Source organism: Ovis canadensis, chromosome 25, assembly GCF_042477335.2.
Source record: "Ovis canadensis isolate MfBH-ARS-UI-01 breed Bighorn chromosome 25, ARS-UI_OviCan_v2, whole genome shotgun sequence".
Classification (NCBI taxonomy): Eukaryota; Metazoa; Chordata; class Mammalia; order Artiodactyla; family Bovidae; genus Ovis; species Ovis canadensis.
In genome coordinates this window covers 19,011,818-19,035,712 of record NC_091269.1, presented here as the reverse complement: position 1 = coordinate 19,035,712, position 23,895 = coordinate 19,011,818, and the positions used below count along the sequence as shown (strand labels likewise).

The 23,895-nt window shown below is 44.4% G+C and overlaps 2 protein-coding genes across 2 annotated transcripts in view; both read left to right on the top strand.

Moving 5' to 3' along the window:
* The window catches only part of NUP133 (nucleoporin 133), a 55,838-nt gene extending 41,687 nt beyond the window's left edge, over positions 1–14,151 (top strand). Inside the window, exons 22-26 of the mRNA XM_069572577.1 lie at positions 898–1,016; positions 2,409–2,489; positions 4,217–4,281; positions 5,931–6,019; positions 13,404–14,151. Coding sequence (XP_069428678.1) covers positions 898–1,016; positions 2,409–2,489; positions 4,217–4,281; positions 5,931–6,019; positions 13,404–13,540 — 491 coding nt within the window. The 3' untranslated portion in view covers positions 13,541–14,151. The remainder of the gene's footprint in view (positions 1–897; positions 1,017–2,408; positions 2,490–4,216; positions 4,282–5,930; positions 6,020–13,403) is intronic.
* Positions 14,152–20,558: 6,407 nt separating this feature from the next.
* On the top strand, positions 20,559–23,548 carry ACTA1 (actin alpha 1, skeletal muscle). The gene is made up of 7 exons (XM_069572590.1): positions 20,559–20,882; positions 21,667–21,807; positions 21,913–22,237; positions 22,340–22,501; positions 22,603–22,794; positions 22,890–23,071; positions 23,157–23,548. Exons 2-7 carry the CDS (start codon positions 21,679–21,681, stop codon positions 23,298–23,300), a joined length of 1,134 nt encoding a protein of 377 aa, XP_069428691.1. The 5' UTR covers positions 20,559–20,882; positions 21,667–21,678; the 3' UTR covers positions 23,301–23,548.
* Positions 23,549–23,895: the final 347 nt, after the last annotated feature.

The window sequence follows — 23,895 nt, the reverse complement described above, 5'->3', positions numbered from 1 at the left end:
TACAGACTATTACCGCATTATGTCTGATTGAAGGGAATAGATATTTAGAAGGTAACTTTATATTGGTTATATAAAAATTTCCCTATGGAAATCTGTAAAGTATAGAAAAATAACAATAAGAAAATAATATAATCCCACTACCCTAGAGATGACTACTGTTACTTTTTTCTGTATCCTTCCAGTGTGTTTTCTTAGGTATGGAAATTGCACAAAACAATTCCATTTAGTTTTTACAAGATTGGGATCATGTGGAATGATGCCAATATTTAAATGAGCATATCTGTGCTTTAGTCATTCCATTTTGCTGTAACTGCTGTTAGCAAACAGTTCTCAGCCCTTTTTCCCTGCAACCCAGCTTGTTCTCATGGGTGAAGCCAGGTCATGATGGTTTATGCAGACCCAGAGCCTCTGTCAGCTCATCATATGGAGATAAATAACCATTGCTGGGTAATAGAATTGGTGCACAGTCCTCTGGGTGCTGTTCTCCTGGGAAGTTCTCATCATGTCCTTTAGTGAACGAGATTATACGAGACACTCCCATAAGGTAAAAAGAAGTGCTTTACAGAGTAACCTTAAAACAAACTGAGACACTTCAGATTTGAGGGACTTCTGTCTCTGAAATTGCCATTTGCTCTACAGTCCCTTCCATCAGGTTTGTTTTCTTAGCTCTTCTCTCCCTGATATTTCTGGTTGCTGGGACAATCCATATGACTTGGATAAGACCATGAGTGTTTGTAACATAGTTAGGAATCAAGAATAGGCAGAATTAATAACATTCTCAGATCATTGAATAGTGATGGGACTACCTTCAGAGCTGTTCCTTTTCCTTTTAAATTTATATTTGTTGATGACAGAGCAAAAGTGAATGTTCATACTGCTCCCCGTGTTGTCTTCTAGAAATGGCTGAGCAAGAGCGCTTTCTGCTGCACCAGGAGACCCTGCCTGAACAGCTGCTCGCTGAGAAACAGCTGAGTCTCAGTGCCATGCCTGTACTGACCGCATCGCAACTCATTGGCGTATGTGCTTTTCACATCCCTACAGCGTCTTAGTCTCAGAACAACCTGTGTTTCCTTGGCCCCTTAGTGTGGTTTCTCAGAGTAGACATCTTTCCATTTCCTATTTTCCTGGTCACTATCCTCGGGAGTCAGGTGTCAGAGCTGCTTAGGAGCAGGATGCCAGTTAGCAGAAAGTGGAGGATCAGCCTCTGCCCCAGTAACTCTCTGTCTGTTCCTCAAGATGCTTATCCAGGTGACCAGAAGAAATTACTTCCATTGTGCTTTTCTAGTACAAGACAGATATGGATGAAGAGATAGAGTTCAGGTTCTTTAAAAAGAAAGATGGTTTTAGGAACTGGATTTGCACAGCCTGTGAGTGCCATCCGCCTCATTCCTCTGCGACATAGCAGGTTCCTGAGGACATAGCTAGATTAGGAGCTGCAGCCCAGAATAAGGCAGTTTTATTGCGTAGTTACACCCTTAATTCTGCTTCTCTCTTTTCCTTTCAAGAAGGTATTTCAAATATAAGAGCAATGTCTTACAGGCACCTTGAGTTTACCCTAATTATGTTACTAAGAAAGCAAGCAATTCAAAAACTTCGGTATTTTAGCCATTATTAGTATTAATAACAGATTGCCTATTGAGCTCACAGCAGCTTCTCCTGATAGAGCATATCTAATTTAAAAACCTGAGGAACTGTTGCCTGTAAGACCATTGTTTTATATACTGGTAAGATGGAAAAAGTTTTAGCAACTTTACTCTGATACATTATCAATTTTAATACTGCATTCCCATTTCAAAGATGTTGACATCGGGGAAGAAAGGTTCAGAGACAAATAAAATATTGTTTTCAAGTGTTGTAACACAGTGACAACAAGTGGATAGCTTTTTTTCTGAAATGGTTTGAATATTGTCTTTGCTGTTAAAGGATTTTATGCAGTATTTTAAAAGTGTTATTAATAGGACATTTATGATGTATTATGGGACATTTATGATTATATAGTTAGCTGTGATCTAACCAACCAGGGATAACTGTTGGTAACATACTGGTGTGTTTTCTTGTCTTTTAAGTAAACTGTAGACCAACTGCATGCTTTCTCCTCAGTCTCAATGTTTAAAAAACTATTGAATGAGAACATTTCAAAAGCATTATAGCCAACTTTAAAAATGTAAGAACAATTTACTGATATTTTAAAGCTATATATACACAACTTATACAAGTTAATTACTGAATGAACATAGGTGTGTTTTAAAAGACAGTTTGTTGTGAGGTAGATGGAGTTTAATTTCCAAAGGTGCCACTGTTCTTTGCTATAAAGATACCTCTAAATGTGGTAACTTCTCTGTAAATCTCTCTGGTCTTGTTTATAGGATGACTTACAATAATTCTCCCTTTGTTTTAACTTGCTACAGCTGTATATCTGTGAAGAAAACAGAAGAGCTAATGAGTATGATTTCAAGAAGGCTCTGGACTTATTGGAATATATGGATGAGGTATGTAAAGTCACTTGATAATCTCAGGTAAGGATCACAATTTGTGTATAGTTTTCTGAAGAACTGAGTACATCGTGAAAATGTCTTAATTTTAAAAGACTACCTGGTTCAGCTACCTGTAACTCTTGGAGTATATAACAGTCTTTAGAAAAGCTGTCAAAAGAGCTCACCTCCTGATAATTCTCACACATTTCCAAGTATCTTTTTGTCTGCAAAAATAAAAATTGCTTTTAAAGGTCCTGACATAGTTTTTCTCTTTCATTTAATGAGTCATTGTTAGTTTGTCAGACTGATAGGCTGCTTTGTCAATTTATTCTTCATGGTGCTCACCCTAAGAGAAGCTATTTCTCAGCCTGCTTTGAAAAAAAAGATTGTATTGATAATTGTGTAGGGTAAATAGTCAACCCTGCAACTGAGAGTAGTTTGGAAGATTATAAAGACATAATATGTTGATTTTTATGTTCAGTTCAGTTGCTCAGTTGTGTCCGACTGCGACCCCATGAACTGCACCATGCCAGGCCTCCCTGTCCATCACCAACTCCTGGAGTACACCCAAACTCATGTCCATCGAGTTGGCGATGCCATCCAGCCATCTCATCCTCTGTCATCTCCTTCTCCTCCTGCCCCCAATCCCTCACAGCATCAGAGTCTTTTACAATGAGTCAACTCTTCGCATGAGGTGGCCAAAGTAGTGGAGTTTCAGCTTCACCATCAGTCCTTCCAAAGAACACCCAGGACTGATCTCCTTTAGAATGGACTGCTTGGATCTCCTTGTAGTCCAAGGGACTCTCAAGAGTCTTCTCCAACACCACAGTTCAAAAGCATCAATTCTTCAGCACTCAGCTTTCTTCACAGTCCAACTTTCACATCCATACATGACCACTGGAAAAACCATAGCCTTGACTGGATGTACCTTTGTTGGCAAAGTAATGTCTCTGCTTTTGAATATGCTGTCTAGGTTGGTCATAACTTTTCCTCCAAGGAGTAAGCGTCTTTTAATTTCATGGCTGCAATAACCAGCTGCAGTGATTTTGGAGCCCAAAAAAATAAAGTCTGACATTGTTTCCACTGTTTCCCCATCTACTTCCCATCACTATGTTTTCCCATCACTATGAAGTGATGGGACCAGATGCCATAATCTTCGTTTTCTGAGTGTTGAACTTTAAGCCAACTTTTTCACTCTTCTCTTTGACTCATCAAGGGGCTTTTTAGTTCCTCTTCACTTTCTGCCATAAGGGTGGTGTCATCTGCATATCTGAGGTTATTGATATTTCTCCCGGCAATCTTGATTGCAGCTTGTGCTTCTTCCATTTCTCTGTTTAAAGTCTTGACTCTCTCATGCTTCCTGATAAAATCAGGTTATCTCAGAATAATCAGATACAATTTCACATGAAATTATTGACAGTCTTACTCTCCTGAGTCAACTTTAGCATCTTACAGAAAGGGAAATTTGCCAGGCTCCTCTGTCCATGAAATTTTTCAGGCAAGAATAGTGGAGTGAGTAGCCGTTCCCTTCTCCCAGGAATCTTCCTGACCCGAATCGAACTGGGGTCTCCTGAATTGCAGGCAATTCTTTACCAGCTGAGCTACCAGGGAAACTCTTAAAATGTTAAAGTAAAGCTTAATAATATTTATATAATATTAGGAGCTGACATAACTAAAATTTAAACATGTATTTTTTAAAATCAGGACTTAATGAAGATTTTTTTTTTTGTTTTGCTGTGAAGGAGGAAGATGTAAATATAAATGATCTAAAACTGGAAATCCTTTGCAAAGCTCTTCAGAGAGATAAGTAAGTTCCCATAGAGTGAATCTAAGACATGATTTGAGGAAAGGATTGTTAGGGAGATTATGAGATCATGCATCAATTCATTTTGTAACCTAATTGTATTGTAATGTATATTATAAAAATGTTAATAGTTTCATTAGCAATCCTAATTTTTTTATTCAGTAATTAAGGAATTGTTTAAGGACTTAGGACCACTGGAGTAATGATTCTCTACTTTTGATTTTAAATTTTGTATTGTCAATTTGCACAGAAATATATATGTTCCTATTTTCTCAGAAGTTGAGCTAGTTTTTCATAGGAAGACTTGAGGCTACTTTTCTTTTTTAATAAGAAATTAGTACAGTTTGAGAATCAATATTGTCTCCTAAGTTACTGAGACCTCTTTTTAACTGTAATCTCCCTGCAGAGAAGGATTTCTGTCCACTGGAATGGTGGTGTTAAGATTCATTGGCAAAGAGAGACTGAGAATAATCAGTTATAGAGATGGATTTTTCCCAGGGAAAGAATTTTTCTTTTTAATTCTGGCCGGACTGCATAGGATACAGCATGTTAGTTCCCCAAGCAGGACTCAAACCCATGCTCCCTGCAATGAAAGTGTGGAATTTTACTATTGGACCGCCAGGGGAAGTCCATATTTTTTAAAAAAAAATTTTGGCCCAGAAAATAGTTTTGAAGAGAACGTGACTTGAGTGCTAAAGGCCTTCTCTACTCAATTTTCCTTAATGTGGCTTTGAGAAATTGCAGTGAAACTATTTTTACTAAAGCATTTCTTCCAGTGATCACTCATAGATAGTTTAAATTGTTGTCAGATATGGTCTTGGAGGTCATCCTCTGAAGCATCTAGCTCTGCCTGTTGGGTTCTCCATAGTATGTAAGAAGCATACTGTGTCATTTGACTGGAATTCCTTGTCTTGGCTTCAAAGTATGAGGGATGTAGCCACTGATTACTACAGAGCATGGTTCTGTGGGTTTGTATTTCAGTAGCAGATAATCTCAACCAGATAAAGAAAATTTAGGTTACATCAGACACTGGTTGCCATTTTATGAAAAACAGAATATATTATAATATATTTAAACTATGTTTAAACTATTGTCTGTGCTCTGAAAGGTCATACTTTGGGGTCATTACTAGTTTTGTTACTTATTTAGAAAATTTTCTTTGGAAAAATACCTTACTACTTGGTTTAGACATTAAATACATGCTACCTGGCTGAAGCATCTTATATCTAATATAGAGACTCTGGGTATATCTAGAGTCTCTGGGTATATCTAATTTGAAGCTCTTTTATTTAAGCAATTTTCAATCGTGTCACAAAATTCAAGATTCTTTACCCCCTGTTGTTGCTGTTGTTTAGTCGCTAAGTTGTGTCTGACTCTTTTGCAACTCCATGGACTGTAGCTCTCCAAGCTCCTCTGTCCATGGGATTTCCCAAGCAAGAATACTAAAGTGGGTAGCCGTTTCCTTCTCCAGGGCATCTTACCAACCCAGGGACTGAACCAAAGTATCCTGCACTAGAGGCAGATTCTTTACCTCTAAGCCACCAGGGAAGCACACTACAAACATCAAAACAAATCCACAACAGAAAACAAGTCATTTATTTCCGATTATGGCCGTGGTTTCATTTTCTGCTCACGGTGATTTTGTTTTTCAGCTGGTCCAGTTCGGATGGTAAAGATGATCCAATTGAAGTATCTAAAGACAGTATATTTGTGAAAATCTTACAGAAACTTTTAAAAGATGGTAAGTGGTTGGTTAATATTGGAAATTACAGTGTCACTTCTAGGTTTGAAGTCTTAGAATAATGGAGATTTGCCTAGGTATCAAATACCAGAAGGTTAAATTAAATGGTATTGTACTTAGATTTGTTTAAAATAAAGGGAGGGAGCTGTGTCATGGTGGAGTTGCCATCTGCTTGGCCAGTTAACTCTTGTGAAGGTTGAAAATCTGAAATGCAGTTTTTTTGGTGTGTCCCATACTAAACTGGCCATACCATGCTTGAGAACAAACCGCAAAATATTCTACCAGTTCATTTTGGATATTAAAATCAGTTTTAATGACAAAATAAAAGGAAACAAGGGAGTATGTTTTGTACCTGAGACAGAAAACAAACTTCTGTTTCCTAATCAAGATCCAAATAAGTAAAGAGGCTTTTATGGTTAAATGTTTGTTATGAAGGGAGATGAGGTAGAGGATACTTAACTTTTACTTCCTTTCATATAACTAATATATGGAGAATGTTAGACTAGAGGTGAGAGATTTTATGCATTTTATACACGAAGTTGTGATCACTCACACTCACCTAGAGTCGGACATCCTGGAACGTGAAGTCAGATGGGCCTTAGGAAGCATCACTACAAACAAAGCTAGTGGAGGCAATGGAATTCCAGTTGAGCTATTTCAAATCCTAAAAGATGATGCTGTGAAAGTGCTGCATTCAATATGTCAGCAAATTTGGCAAACTCAGCAGTGGCCACAGGACTAGAAAAGGTCAGTTTTCATTCCAACACCAAAGAAACATAATGCCAAAGATTGTTCAAACTACCGCACAATTGCACTCATCTCACATGCTAGTAAAGTAATGCTCAAAATCCTCAAGCTAGGCTTCAGCAATAACCAGACTGCCTGACCTGCCTCTTGAGAAACCTGTATACAGGTCAGGAAGCAGCAGTTACAACTGGACGTGGAACAACAGATGGGTTCCAAATAGGAAAAGGAGTACATCAAGGCTGTATATTGTCACCCTGCTTATTTAACTTCTATGCAGAGTACATCATGAGAAACGCTGGGCTGAAGGAAGCACCAGCTGGAATCAAGATTGCTGGAAGAAATATCAATAACCTCAGATAGCAGATGACACCACCCTTATGGGAGAAAGTGAAGAAGAACTAAAGAGCCTCTTGATGAAAGGGAAAGAAGAGAGTGAAAAAGTTGGCTTAAAGCTCAATATTCAGAAAACTAAGATCATGGCACCTGGTCCCATCACTTCATGGGAAATAGATGGGGAAACAGTGGAAACAGTGGCAGACTTTATGTTTTGGGGCTCCAAAATCACTGCAGATGGTGATTGCAGCCATGAAATTAAAAGATGCTTGCTCCATGGAAGGAAAGTTGTAACCAACCTAAACAGCATATTAAAAAGTAGAGACATTACTTTGTCAAGAAAGGTCTGTCTAGTCAAGGCTATGGTTTTTCCAGTAGTCATGTATAGATGTGAGAGTTGGACTATAAAGAAAGCTAAACGCCAAAGAATTGATGCTTTTGAACTGTGGTGTTGGAGAAAACTCTTGAGAGTCCCTTGGACTGCAAGGAGATCCAACCAGTCTATCCTAAAGGAGATCCGTCCTGGGTATTCATTGGAGGGACTGATGCTGAAGCTAAAACTCCAATACTCTGGCCACCTGATGTAAAGAGCTGACTCATTTGAAATGACCCTGATGCTGGGAAAGATTGACGACAGGAGGAGAAGGGGACAACAGAGGATGAGATGGTTAAATGGCATCACTGACTCAATGGACATGGGTTTTGGTGGACTCTGGGAGTTGGTGATGGACAGGGAGGTCTGGTGTGCTGCAGTTCATGGTGTCGCAGAGAGTCAGACACAACTGAGTGACTGAACTGAACTGAATACACGAAGACAAGTATAGCTCGTTTATTATAGAATTATTAAAATAGATGATGTTAAATCCAGGCAGTGTGCAAAATAGGCTAACCTAGTATTTACCAATCTTTTAAGATATAAGGACACTCTCTTTAAAACTACCTGGAATAAAGTACACAATGACAGAAACTGTTGTAAACTCGGTAGCCCTTTCAGATGGACGTGAATTTTATTCATGATGCTGACATTTGCATACAGTTGGAAATGTTCCATACCTACATCTGCAGGACACATCATTTGATCTATATAAGACATGCCCAGCCCAGTGCCTGGTACATAGTAGTCACTCATTAAACTTTTGTTCTTTGAAAGGCTAGAATTATTTTACAGATTCACATTCACAGTTCTTCTGTAGTACATTCCACTCTGCTGTCCTCTGCTTGAGAATCCCTGAAATGACAAGGGCCTCTGAGGAGAACCATGGAGCTCACCATACCAGCCAACATGTGAGTGAGGTGAAAGAGCAGCGACCTCTTGGTGCTTACATGCCACAAGTTTCACCCTGGATAGAACTGTTGACCTCAGTACTGACCTGGAGGTTTATTTATGACTCTTGACTACCCCACATTGACAGTAGGTTTAATGAACACTTTTATTTTCAATGGAGAAGGAAATGGCAATCCACTCCAGCACTCTTGCCTGGAAAATCCCATGATGGAGGAGCCTGATAAGCTACAGTCCATGGGGTTGCAAAGAGTTGGACATGACTGAGCGACTTCACTTTCACTTCACTTTTTTTTCAAAGATGAATAAAGAACACAAAGGCAGGTAAGCCATTTCATTGTCAAAATATAAAAATTTTAAATAATGGAGATAACAAAAGAAATTATCTTTTGCTGAAAAATCCTTGAAATTCAGACAGTTAAAATATATCTTCTAGGCTTTCTGTTTTCTATATTTGGAATTGAAGAAATAACTGGATATGGTTGATTTCTTTGTGCTGTTGAAGAGATTCATTTGGATCCAAATCTGATGCTTTCCATGAAGTTAGTTCTTGTAAAGGTGCTGCTGAACTGAATTGTGGCTAATTAAGTATATGGTACTATTTAAAGTTCACCTTGCAGTTTTTGCTATCTTTAGATTATATATCGTAGATGGAAAATGAATAGAAACCTATAATTTTCCAAAAACAATTAAGTTTTGACTGAAGGACAAAAACAAGTGGAAACATATGTATTATATAATGATATAATATATATTAATAATATATATTTATAATGTTATATATATATAAAACAATACCAAGCTGAAGGCATTTATCTTTGGAATCTTTTTAATAATATGACTTCCATATTGTTTACATTTACAAGAGTAAATGTTTTTAAAGGGCAGATTCTGGAGGTAAATATAGATAGCTTCCATTATATTTCATAGACTTGGGCAGCCTAACAATTACTTCACCTTGTGGGATAAATTTAGCCTGTAGATATATTTAAGTTACCCACCTGGAGCTTTTCAGTTTTTATGTTTTGTTTTTAATAGTTATATGCTTCCTTAATATGCTTTTCAGTTTTAAAGTATATTATAATGAGTGAAGTCACTCAGTCGTGTCCAGCTCTTTGCCACCCCATTGACCCTGCCAGGCTGCTCTGTCCATGGGATTTTCCAGGCAAGAGTACTGGAGTAGGTTGCCATAGAGGGAAAAAAAATTGTGTATCGTTGCATGGAATTTAACATTTTTCCTAATTAGTCTCTGGAATTTAATAATTGAGAAGAGCTCTTACAAAAGTCTTGTTTTCTATGAGAGAACAGAAAGAGAAATTAAGGAAACATTTCCATTCACCATTGCAACAAAAAGAATAAAATACTTAAGAATAAATCTACCTAAAAAAACAAAAGACCTATATATAGAAAACTATAAAACACTGATGAAAGAAATCAAAGATGATACAAATAGATGGAGAAGTATACCATTTCATGGATTAGAAGAATCAATATAGTGCAAATGAGTATACTACCCAAAGCAATCTATAGATTCACTGCAATCCCTATCAAGCTACCAACGGTATTTTTCAGAGAACTAGAACAAATAATTTCACAATGTGTATAGAAATACAAAAAACCTTGAATAGGCAAAGCAATCTTGAGAAAGAGGAGTGGAACTGGAGGAATCAACCTACCTGACTGCAGGCTATACTACAAAGCTACAGTCATCAAGACAGTATGGTACTGACACAAAGACAGAAAAATAGATCAATGGAACAAAATAGAAAGCCCAGAGATAAAACCATGCACCTCTGGACCCCTTATCTTTGACAAAGGAGGCAAGAATATACAATGGAGAAAAGACAATCTCTTTAACAAGTGGTGCTGGGAAAACTGGTCAACCACTTGTAAAACAATGAAACTAGAACACTTTCTAACACCATACACAAAAATAAACTCTAAATGGATTAAAGATCTAAATGTAAGACCAGAAACTATAAAACTCCTAGAGGAAAACATAGGCAAAACACTCTCCAACATACATCACAGCAGGATCCTCTATGTTCCACCTCCCAGAGTAATGGAAATAAAAGCAAAAATAAACAAATGCGACCTAATCAAAATTAAAAGCTTCTGCACAACAAAGGAAACTATAAGCAAGGGGAAAAGACAGCCCTCAGAATGGGAGAAAATAATAGCAAATGAAGCAATGGATAAAGAATTAATCTCAAAAATATACAAGCAACTCCTGCAGCTCAATACCAGAAAAATAAATGACCCAATCGAAAAATGGGCCAAAGAACCAAGACATTTCTCCAGAGACATACAGATGTTTAACAAACACATGAAAAGATGCTCAACATCACTCATTATCAGAGAAATGCAAATCAAAACCACAATGAGGTACCGTTTCACGCCAGTCAGAATGGCTGCTATCCAAAAGTCTACAAGCAATAAATGCTGGAGAGGGTGTGGAGAAAAGGGAACCCTCTTACACTGTTGGTGGGAATGCAAACTAGTACAGCCACTATGGAGAACAGTGTGGAGATTCCTTTAAAAACTGGAAATAGAACTGCCATACGACCCAGCAATCCCACTGCTGGGCATACACATCGAGGAAACCAGAATTGAAAGAGACACGTGTACCCCAACGTTCATTGCAGCACTGTTTATAATAGCCAGGACATGGAAGCAACCTAGATGTCCATCAGCAGACGAATGGATAAGAAAGCTCAGTTCTAATGAGGTGGATGAAACTGGAGCCTATTATACAGAGTGAAGTAAGCCAGAAAGAAAAACACCAATACAGTATATTAATGCATATATATGGAATTTAGAGAGATGGTAACAGTGACCCTATTGCAAGACAGCAAAAGAGACACAGTTGTAAAGAGCAGAGTTTTGGACTCTGGGAGAAGGCGAGGGTGGGATGATTTGCGAGAATAGCAGTGAAACGTATATTATCATATGTGAAATAGATCGCCAGTCCAGTTCAGTGCATGAGACAGGGTGCTCAGGGCTGGTGCCCTGGGATGACCCTGAGGGATAGGATGGGGAGGGAGGTGGGAAGGAGTTTCAGGATGGGGAACACATGTACACCCATGGCTGATTCCTATCAATGTATGGCAAAAACCACTACAATATTGTGAAGTGTTTCAGTTCAGTTCAGTTGCTCAGTCATGTCCGTCTCTTTGTGACCCCATGAATTGCACCACGCCAGGCCTCCCTGTCCATCACCAATGCCCGGAGTTCACGCAAACTCACGTCCATCGAGTCAGTAATGCCATCCAGCCATCTCATCCTCTGTCGTCCCCTTCTCCTCCTGCCCCCAATCCCTCCCAGCATCAGAGTCTTTTTCCAGTGAGTCAACTCTTCGCATGAGGTGGCCAACGTACTGGAGTTTCGGCTTTAGCATCAGTCCTTCCAAGGAAATCCCAGGACTGATCTTTAGAATGCACTGGTTGGATCTCCTTGCAGGCCAAGGGACTCTCAAGAGTCTTCTCCAACACCACAATTGAAAAGCATCAATTCTTCGGCGCTGAGCTTTCTTCACAGTCCAATTAGCCTCCAATTAAAATAAACAAATTTTAAAAAATGTTTTCTGACTTCTCTTAAAAGATTTGCTACACTAGACTGAACTATTAACCTGGTGGCCATCACCTAGAGCCAATGAACACTGCCCACTTAGATGGCGTCGTAAGTTTTTAAGAGAATTGATGTTTAGGAAATTGATATTTTCACAAGTGTAATACTGTTTCGCAGATAAAAAGTCTTTATTGAAAGTGTGTTGATTGTAATGAATGATATATAAATATTGCAGATTAAGTCTCATAGCATTTCTTATAAGATTTTTATTGTATAGTAACTAAGTACCAACAGTGGTGCTAGGCACTTAGATGATGTTAAAAATAAACAGTATTTGATTTTGAGAAGCTTGTGGTAATGTGACAGGTTATAAAATGTTACCTTATTAATTTAAAATGTTTCTTCCAATTTTCTTTATTTATCAAATGAGAAAATTGTATATGCTGTCCTGTAACTACACAGATGCTTATTGGCTTTCCAGGTCCACAGGGGACTGACAAAGGCGTGGTTTCCCTCCTCCTAGTCTCAGAGAGAAACTGCCAGTATGTTAGATACTGCAGATAGCTTTCATGGCAGTGTTCCACTAAATTATTTCCTGAATAGGAGAATATAGAATTGTTGGAAATACTTGTTTTCTTTTTAATTTTTAAAGAATTTTATATGTCTTTTCAAAAATAAACTTGAAATACAAAAGAAAGTTGATCAAAATCAAGGAAAATATATATTACCAAAGTTGACTCTGGAAATTAATTTAAAAAAATTAAGCGAACCAATTACCCTAGGAAAAAAAACATTAAAAACCAGTTCTCAAATAAGCACCTCTGCAGTCAGGCATTTCTGGAGTGTGGGGAGACCACCCATCCAGGTGAAACAGTGGGTCTTTGATCTGGGGGACAGATAAATGTCTGAAAGTCTTTTAAGAGGGTATAGTATAACTTTGTCTTCCTTGATAACTCAGGATTCCTGTCTTAACAAATTTTACAACTGGTTTATAGGCAATCTTTCACTGATACCTTCTACTTCTTTTACTGTATAGCTGCTTAGAATGCTGTTTGCTTGGCCTTGAAATACTTGTTTTCAAGTGATTATTAACTTAAAACTTCCACACTGAAGGAATGGCTTAAGCTATGGAGAAAAATGAAAATGTTGCAGATTGTTTTAAAGACTTGAAATGGAATGGCTGTTTTGATGGCTCTTTTGACCACTAGAGTCAAACACGGAGCCCAGATACATAGAACAGTCATGTAGCCCCTACTAAGTGAAGACTGTCATATTGTCAGGCCTGTGAGTATGCTTGGCAGATGGAAGGAATTTAGAACAGAGTATTTTCCAATAGCAGAGTGACGTTATATTTTAAATAGAAGCACAGGTGTTTCTATCATCTGTCATCTTAATTCATTTGAGAATTATGTGAAAATTAAAAAAAAAAAAAACTGTCTGTGTTTGTATTTTTAGGCATTCAGCTCAGTGAGTACCTACCCGAGGTGAAGGAGCTGCTGCAGGCCGACCAGCTGGGAAGTTTGAAGTCCAACCCTTACTTTGAGTTTGTTTTGAAAGCCAATTACGAATACTATGTCCAGGGACAAATGTGACTTTTTCTTAAAATGATTATTTTTCCTTAAAATTTGTATAAGTGTGTCCTTATAAAAACTTTAGACCTTAAACATCTAGGAGTTTGTACAGTTTTATAACATATATTTCTGAGTTTTTTATACTTTATTTGTAAGCTACTACAAAATAGTTGTATGACTGTAGTTTTGGTTTTCAGTTACATGATATTGGTTTTTTTTCCCTGTTTTCCACTGAAGTTTATCAGTTGTTTTCATATCTACTACTGTGCCTTTTTTTCTCACTCCATCCAGGGTCCTGGTTCCAGCTTCTTGTATGCAAAGACCACTTCTAGGCTTTAGCTTCTATAACTCTAAAAACAGCAAGATTTCACTAAGTCGTCTCTGAAATTGCTGTGACTCTTCGATGTTATGTACTGCAAAGTGTCTGGAATATTTGTTTTGATTTTGATTAGGGCTGGGAGCAGAATATCTACTGGGATAAGTGTCACAATTTGCTAACTTATAAAATAGACAAAACAAAAAGTGGGGCAATTCAGTGTGAGCTTGATAACTGTTTACTTCATTGGGAAAGATGTCAAATTTTTCTACATAAATAATAGTATTAATAAAAATATCTTGGTGAATAAAGCGTATTTACGTTTTCTAGTATTCTTGCCTGGGAAATCCCATGGACAGGAGCCTGGTGGGCTACAGTCCATAAGGTCGCAAAGCATCGACATGGCTTAGCAATTAAACCACCACCACCACAACCTATTCAGTCAGCGTCATGCATTTCAGAATGATTTACACTGAATTCCAGCTTCTCCTCAGTCTGTCTAGCTAATGTAAGGTGTGAAACCTTTATAGAAACCTTTATCGGTTTTCTTAGTATGGCAACTGATTTAACTGAAAAGTAGTCGTTCTCAAAGCTTCTTTGTCTTGGCCAATGTCATCGTGCAGTTTTTATCTGTCTTTAAATAAAGATGGAGTTGCTGGCATATTCAGGCTTTGGCCCAGTTGAATACTCACTGAACAACTTGGTTCCAGCAGCCGAAAAGGTCAGGAGTTAAATGTGGTGAAGAGTCCGGTTCCTGGCTTCGCAGAGCTCAGCCCTCGTGCCGGCTCCACTGCAGGCTGCAGATGCTGCCTCTGATCTGCTCCCAGTGGTAACCAGAGGGCAAGAAGGGGCTGCCCGGCCTCTGGCCTCTGTCTGCATTGCCATGGTGAGGCAGCGTGAGATCAGGGTGAGGAGTGTCCTAACGCTTCTAGGGGAGTTAGGGAGAGAGAGTTGTCAGATGGCATAAGAAATGGTTGGATTCTTGTGTTAAAGGATGTTGGTTTTAGAGAGACTTAGTTCTTATCCATACGATCCTGTCCTGTGACGCTGTGCTCTAGGGACACAGGGCCGTGCCGCCTCCTTGAGTGCCACAAGCCCGGTTACCCCCTGTGAGGAGAGGCGGTGACGGTGGCCCAGGCCCACTGACCACAGGGGCAAAGTGCTGCTCTCAGCGCGATGGCTGATGTCTCATTTTGACAGAGAAAAAGGCTCTGCTGCCTCTGTCTGTTAAGGATGGCCATAGCTCTAAGATGGTTGGGGCTTTTAAAAGAGAAACATTTTAACGGTAATAGTGTAATTAAAGCCTAAAGATATTGAGTACTTTTTTTCTTCTAAATTTTAAAACTTTCCACAACATAGTCTTCATCAAAAAATAACTGATTCTTTTACAAACTAAGTAGTTGATAAATTACAAAGGTACTATAAAGGTGAGCATGTATATTAAGGAGACAGAAACGGTTCTGACTTGGAAAAGGTTTTCTTTGCTCCTGTCTTTGAACGCTGCTCAGAAAGTCACAGCTTTTGGCCCCAGTCAAACAATAAGGTTGTGGGTTTGATTGTGAGGAGTGGTCCTTGTGTGCTCTCCTGTTTTAGGGATTTGTGACTGTGTCAAGGATTGAGGCAGAATCTGAGAATGACAGCAAGAGACATGCTGGAGTTCTTGGTGAGGGAGAAGGCGACTGACATGATGCCCTTTGTTTTGGCATTTTGTTTTTGAAGAAAATTTTTTAGAAATTGAATTTTGCTTCTTTTTATCTTTGGGGTCTGAATCATACTTTTCTTGAAGCATCCATCACCCTCCAAGTACTGGGGGACTGTCTGGGGGAATCAGGGTGTGTGGCATAGTCCTCCACATAACTAGACCTGGAGGAGAGCCACACCAATGACCTTAGCTTCTCCCCATGCATGGGTGTATTTGATAACTACAGAAGTATCAGTGTAGTCCACCTACCTTTTCCTGGACAGTTTATTCAAGGAATCCTTCGAGAGAAAACAGCTGTCTATATTCTTATGTAAAGTTAACTCATTGAAAACCAAAGTGTATTTTTTACATAGAATCTTATGTAATTTTTATAAGTTAAAAAATACTGTAGGAAATGTGAAACCTCTCAAAAATATATGGAGGAAAATAAACCCCTGTAACCCCACTAGCCAGGGATAACTTCAGTTACCATTTTGAAATATATCCTAGACTGTGCATGTATCACATTTTATAACCTGTGTATTTTGATGTGAGGTATTATGAGCAACCTAGACAGCATCTTAAAAAGCAGAGACATTACTTTGCCAACAAAGGTCCATCTCATCAAAGCTCTGGTTTTTCCAGTAGTCATGCATGGATGTGAGAGTTGGACTATAAAGAAAGCTGAGTGCCAAAAAATGGATACTTTTGAACTGTGGTGTTGGAGAAGACTCTTGAGAGTCCCTTGGACTGCAAGGAGATCCAGCCAGTCCATCCTAAAGGAAATCAGTCCTAAGTATTCATTGGAAGGACTGATGGTGAAGCTGAAACTCCAATACTTTGGCCACCTGATGCAAAGAGCTGACAAATTTGGAAAAGACTCTGATGCTGGGAAAGATTGAAGGCAGGAGAAGAAGTGGGTGACAGAGGATGAGATGGTTGGATGGCATCACCAACTCCATGGAGATGAGTTTGAGTAAACTCGGGGAGTTGGTGATGGACAGGGAGGCCTGGCGTGCTGTGGTCCATGGGGTTGCAGAGTCAGACCCGACTGAGCGACTAAACTGACTAACTGATTATGAGCATTTCTATGTATCTTTAGTCCAGTATTTCCCGACCTTCTTTTTCATTATCATTCCTCCTAAGGAGACTTTTTAAGACAATTTTCTTCAGTCACTCTGTTCCCTTCACCCCCACCTCCATGAAGATTTATACCACAGGTATATTGTATATCTTTTTTATGTACCACAGCCTTTGGAGACACAAATCATTGTAATATCTAAGATTCTTTTAACCTAAGAACTAACTTTCCCCCCTTCAAGAATGTATGTCTTCAGTATTCCTCAAGATACATTTTTTTTTTTAATGACTGCCTGACACTTTACCATATGGCTGTATTATAATTTATTTAACAGACCTCTGTCTCTCTTCTCAACAGTCTTAAAACACTTGGGTTATTGGTCTTAGGTTGGGTTGGGTTGGTTTATTTATTTTTCACCATGTTAAATAAATACTGGAATAAATCTCCATACAAAAATTTTTGTGCACTCCAGATATATTTAAAATACATTGACTTTTTCTGTCCAAGTGCTCAGTGAGCAGTTGTAATGGTTTTTAGTGTCCTTTGCTCACCCTCACCACCTCATCCCTCTCACTGCCTCCAAACCCTTTCAGAAGAAAGATAGTGTATTCCATGCACTTGCCTCGTTTCAACGTTGAAATCAGTCTTAAAGAGTGGCATCCTCAGTTAAGAAGCCTGATTTGCCCGAGGTCACATAGCCCATCAGAGGGACAGGTACACTCAAAGGAGCTTTACTGAAGGGCAACCTTTTAACTGATTCACTACAGCTGACAAGTGGGAAGCGCAAGGGGAGATGCAGTAGAGGGAAGGGGGAGGAAAGGCTCCAGTGGAGTATAGTCCCTTAGAGATGACAAAGCAGAGCAAGTCTCGGCCTGAGAAAACCATCAGTAGAAGATCGAAGTCCTCTCTTCCTGATTGCCACAGTTGACTGCACATTTTTAGATGTGTGGCTTAGGAGGACAGCGAATTTGGGTTTTTTCCTTTACCCACTTGGTTGCTGAACTGTTTCTGACTTTGTGTTGCCAAGCAGCCCCCCTCACTTTTTTTTTTTTTTTTTGAGATGACAGAGGATGGCCGCATGTGAAGCTGTGACTTCAAGATATCTTTTGCCCTTCATTGGAGAAGATCCCTTGAGGATCTGTTAAAGTTCCAGAACATACCAAGTGTTGGACAAGTTTAGAGGGAGACAGAAGGTAGCCCAACCACTCCTAGGGAAGGGAGAGTCTTCCAAGTGCCTGCATGTCCCCAGCAGTATGGTACCCAGGACATGTCTGGCTCTTTGGACCTTGGTTTTCTTATGTTTAAAGCTAGTGTAACTAGTACCTGTCTCATGTACCTCCAGATAGTTACAGGATTAACGGAACAATATGAAAACAAGCATTTTAAAAGTTCACGTCTAAATAGGTCAGAAACCGACAGCACAAGGCTGGGATCCACAAACGGGAGGAGGTGAGGGACGTGGCTGAGGGCATGGGAGGGAGCACATGGGCTGGGCTGTGGCAGATGGGCCTGCCAGATGATCGAGCTGCAGCTGCCCCTGCAAACCTGGAAGCAGGAGTTCTCCTCTGAGCATAGCTTGCATGGCTGACCTTTCCAGGGTCACTCTCAAAAGGCTGTGCAGGCAGTGACCTGCTTACTCAGACGCAAGGCACTGGGTGGATCCCCAGAGCATACATGTATGGAGACTGCCTCCCACCTGCTCCTCGGGCTGTTCCTGAGCCAGTGAGAGTTCAGCCACCCTACAGTGGCCCTCCAGGACTATTTCAACCAGCCTGACCCCGGGCAGAGGACAGGCACGCCAGCTGGTGTTCTTAGGGCCCACCGCCCCAGGGTTTGCTGTCCCATCAGGTCTCTGCTAGCTTGTGAGTGCTTGATTCATAGCTTGTCATGTGTGTTCAAATCTAACAGACTGAGCTTACAAAAGCCTGATTCATAGCTTTGCATTTGTGTTTGAATCTAATAGATCCTGAGCTTACAAAAACTTGCACTGAGAAGAGTTGCGCTGAGCAAGAATTTTGAAAAATACAACCTCCTTGCCTTTTAAGAGGTCATCAAGTTCTTAGGTATTCAGTGAATGACAGCATACTTCTACCTTCAAGACCAAAATTGAAGCTATTCCCCCTACACTGTACACAGAGTGCATTTGCCCCGTTATTTTCCCCTGGTGTCTCCATGCCACACTGCCACAGCAGAACACAAGGTGCTGAAATGTAGTTCTGCCCATTATTCATTCATTCTCTAATTTAAGAAGCTGCATATGAAGGCACAGTGGCTTGATACACACTAAAGAGGCCCCGTACTAGCTCCCTAGTTTGTTATTGACTTTGGTCATTTTTAGGAAGGCCTGCAGTAGTGTGCCGGAGAAGGCAATGGCAACCCACTCAGTACTCTTGCCGGGAAAATCCCATGGACGGTGGAGCCTGGTAGGCTGCATTCCGTGGGGTTGCTAAGAGTTGGACACAACCAAGCGACTTCCCTTTCACTTTTCACTTTCATGCATTGGAGAAGGAAATGGCAACCGACTCCAGTGTTCTTGCCTGGAGAATCCCTGGGATGGGGGAGCCTGGTGGGCTGCCGTCTATGGGGTCGCACAGAGTCAGACACGACCGAAGCGACTTAGCAGCAGCAGCAGCAGCAGTAGTGTGTGGCTGGGGACGAGGGTTTTGCATGTGCTTTTATATCCCTCTTGGAGGACCCACACCTGTCCCAGTTGCTGAGTTCCACCACCGAGTTCCTATTCTGGGAACACTTGAGCACATCAGAAAAATGAGTGGTTCCATTCTGGCTCACACCACATCACTGATGTACCCCTTAAAGCATGTCCCTGAGTTCATTGCAGAAAATTGTTCCTCCTTGTACCTTCCACAGCAAGGTTAGAACTGTTCCCCCCAGGGGAAAAAACAGTGAGAAGCACCAACTTAATAACCTCCTCTGACCCCTACTCCACCTTTACCATAAGTAGATCCAAATCCTTCTAGAAAATCAGAAAGACAGATCCCCCGTGTATCAGTGTATCAGCGGTATAAATAGAATCGCTCAGCAGGCTCTGGTGGACGGTGACTCTCCAAGGTGGATTGGGAATCAGCTGGCCTTGGCTGGGCATCACCCTCTAAATATAACGATGAGTTTGTTCAGCCTTTGCAGAAGGGAAAGGTTTTGCCCATCCTAGAGCGTGATGCCCTTGTCCTCTTTACAGGGAGGAGAGACTGGTGAGGCGTCGTCTAGTAAGAGCACCTCTCAGTTCCCACCCTAGGGCTGTGACACTTGCCTTTCCTGCCCAGGACTGGGGCATCGGTGAGCCCCGCCAAGGATGCGGGAGTGGGGTGCTCGGCTCAGCCTGCCATACTCCGGAGCCGGGCAGGTAGTCACTCAACTTCTCTCCCTTCCTGAGCTCCCGAGCCCACAGCGCGTCCCCGAGGCGGGCAGCGCTGGGGGGCCTGGCTCAGTGCCAGAGGCTGCGAGAGCCCAGAGCCGCTGCCCAGCGCCTCCTCCCCGACTCTCCACAGTTGTCCTGGCGACAGCTGCGCGCCCGCCGGCCGCTGGTGGCCCTCTCCGGTGGGGGTGGGGGCCGGCGGCGTCAGCCCTCTGGGCTGGGGAGCTCGGGCTTGGGGGAGAGGCCGAGTTCGCTGGGAATCTGGGGGGAGGGATCGCCTGCCTCCCCTGCCCGGGACTCCGGGATTGACTGCGTCTCCGGTCCTCTTGGCCCCACCACTAGGATACAGAGTCCTTCTCGGTGGAGTCACACTTGAGTTGGGGGGTAAAGAACCCGAACGAAGCAGAGGTGAAATGCGGGCGCACCTTCCCGAGGCTCCGAGAGCCCCGACTGGCCGGGGGCGGGGCGGCTGCGGACAGGTGCAGCCCGGGCGCAGGCCCACTGCGCGCCCCGCTCGCTCGGTGACCCTCGCCGCACCCCAGCCCCTCCGCCAGGCGACGGGGCGGGGGCGGGCGGGGCCGACCGCCGGGCAGACGCTCCATATACGGCCCGGCCCGCGTTACCTGGGCTCAGGCCAGGCCTCTCCTTCTTTGGTCAGCGCAGGGGACCCGGGCGGGGACCCAGGCCTCGAACTGGTCGGGGGAGGGGGCTCTAGTGCCCGACACCCAAATATGGCTTGAGAAGGGGAGCGACATTCCTGCGGGGCGGCGCGAGGGGCGCGCCCGAGGGCTATATAAAACCTGAGCAGGGGGACGAGCGGCCACCGCAGCGGACAGCGCCGAGAAGTCTCGCTTCCTTCCCACGGTGACCGGGACCGGAGCCGGAGAGCCGCAGGTGTAGCCACCCGCCCAGGTAGGCAGGGGCGTGGTGGGGACAGGAGGACAGGCCCCACGCGGCAGCCGGGAGAACTCCGGGTAGAGTGCGGCCCACTCACTGCATCAGCCCCAGCCCCGCGCCCTGTGAGCCGGCCTCTGGCCCCAGAGCCCCGTGTGCTTTAAAGAAGAGACAGGAGGCCGGGTCCTTTGGAAAGATCTCCAAATTTATTCCCAGCCCTTTGGGGGCAGCTCTCCCTGACACTTCGTGCGTGCCGAGGCAGATGAAAGGTTTTGCTGTAGTCCTCCCCAGGGTAGTTCCTTCCCAACAGAACCAAAGGGCAGTAGAAGGGACAGTATCCCCTGGCTCGCCATCAGTCCCAAGGGCGTTTCGGCTGTGAGTCTGAAGTGCCATGGAGGTCCAAAATAAGCCATTCGTGCTCTGGCGGAGTACCCACGCCCTTTCCACGGCGTCTCCTTCCACCCTCACAGTGGCCCAGCAATCAGGGTTCACGGACCTTGACCCCCATGCGACGCCAGGGAGGGGCGGAGAGGGCGGTGCCTGCAGCGAAGGCAGAGAGCTCTGGGGTCCGTGTGTCCTGAGTTCCCAGGTGGAGAAACGCTCTCTGCGGTCTCCTCGCAGTAGAGCTCCCAGCAGCGAAGCTCCGCCCGCGCGGCTTTGACTGCTCCCCCGGCAGGATGGCGCCGGGCTGGGGGCTGGAGGCTGGAGGTGTCCATAGGTCCCCCGGGAGGGAGGGCGCTCCAGCCAGCGGGGCCTCGTGCCTGAAACACTGAGCGTCTCCATGGCATTCCTGTCCTTGCAGAAACCAGACACCATGTGTGACGAAGACGAGACCACCGCCCTCGTGTGCGACAATGGCTCTGGCCTGGTGAAAGCCGGCTTCGCCGGCGACGACGCCCCTAGGGCCGTGTTCCCGTCCATCGTGGGCCGCCCTCGTCACCAGGTCAGGCTGCCGGTTCCCGGAGGGAGCCAGGCCGGGTCCCCACGCGGCCTAGCCCGGCTCCGCTGGGAACCTCGGTAATGAGAGCTTGGTATATCCGCTCCGCAGGGCGTCATGGTGGGCATGGGGCAGAAAGATTCCTACGTGGGAGACGAGGCGCAGAGCAAGAGGGGTATCCTGACCCTCAAGTACCCCATCGAGCACGGCATCATCACCAACTGGGACGACATGGAGAAGATCTGGCACCACACCTTCTACAACGAGCTCCGCGTGGCCCCCGAGGAGCACCCCACCCTGCTCACCGAGGCGCCCCTCAACCCCAAGGCTAACCGCGAGAAGATGACCCAGATCATGTTTGAGACCTTCAACGTTCCGGCCATGTACGTGGCCATCCAGGCAGTGCTGTCCCTTTACGCCTCCGGCCGTACCACCGGTGAGAGCCCAGGAGCCCCCGCCCCCTCTTCCCGAGCGCCTGGCCGCTCCCCGAGCGCCTAGCAGAGCGCAGCCGCTCACCTCCGACTCCACCCTCGCGCAGGTATCGTGCTCGACTCCGGCGACGGCGTCACCCACAATGTGCCCATCTATGAGGGCTACGCGCTGCCGCACGCCATCATGCGTCTGGACCTGGCTGGCCGCGATCTCACCGACTACCTTATGAAGATCCTCACCGAGCGTGGCTACTCCTTCGTGACCACAGGTGCGCGGCCCCCCGGGCTCCCCAGGCGGGTGGGCCGGCAGACGGTGCGCTGCCCCCGGGACCCCGCGCTGAGGGCTCCTCTCCCGCCCCGCTCCCCGCAGCTGAGCGCGAGATCGTGCGCGACATCAAGGAGAAGCTGTGCTACGTGGCCTTGGACTTTGAGAACGAAATGGCCACCGCCGCCTCCTCCTCCTCCCTGGAGAAGAGCTACGAGCTGCCCGACGGTCAGGTCATCACCATCGGCAACGAGCGCTTCCGCTGCCCGGAGACGCTCTTCCAGCCCTCATTCATTGGTGAGCCCCGCGCAGCCGCCATCTGGCCCGTGCCAGCCCCGCGGGCCCCCCGGGCCTCCCGCCCTCTGTCTCACGTTCCCCTCCGCGGCCCCCAGGCATGGAATCGGCGGGCATCCACGAGACCACCTACAACAGCATCATGAAGTGCGACATCGACATCCGGAAGGACCTGTACGCCAACAACGTCATGTCTGGGGGCACCACCATGTACCCGGGCATCGCCGACCGCATGCAGAAGGAGATCACCGCCCTGGCCCCCAGCACCATGAAGATCAAGGTGGGTGGCGCCCTCGCCCAAGCCGCGGCCTGTGAGGGGCTCCCGGCCGCGACCGCGCCCCTGACAGGTCCTCACTGTCTTACAGATCATCGCCCCACCTGAGCGCAAGTATTCCGTGTGGATCGGCGGCTCCATCCTGGCTTCGCTGTCCACCTTCCAGCAGATGTGGATCACCAAGCAGGAGTACGACGAGGCCGGCCCCTCCATCGTCCACCGCAAATGCTTCTAGACGCCTCTCCGACAGCTGCGACTTCTCCCCAGGACGACGAATCTGCTCGCGGCGCAGGCGGCTGACCTCGAGCCACCGCGCGCAGCTGCTCTCCAACCATCAGCGTTGCCGCTGCCGCAAACTGACACACTGTTTATAATGTGTACATACATTGTTTACCTCATTTTGTTATTTTTAAAACGAAGCCCTGTGGAAGGAAATGGAAAACTTGAAGCATTAAACTCAGCCGTTCTGTTTTGCTGCGTAAAGTTGTCTGTTGTGTTTATTTGCGGGGGCGGGGAGCTGCGGGGGTAGGGGAGTAAAAGGGACTCCGTCTTCCTCCGTCACTTTTCACAATACTCTAAATGAGTGCAGGCCTTACAAGGCCTTGAGTTCAGTCTTCCGCAGCTCACGGCCCTCCCCTCTGGCTCAGATCTATTCCTCAGACTGGCACCCGCGCGGTGGCCCGACTTGACCTCCGGCGTGTCAGGGCGCGCCTCAGGCAGGGCGCTGACCGTGGTGCTGGCCCGGGGTCCCGAGCGAAAAGCGCACTCCCGCTCCACCCGCGGCGGGCGCGGCCTTACTGAAGCCGGGTTCCCTCCTGCATCTGAGATCT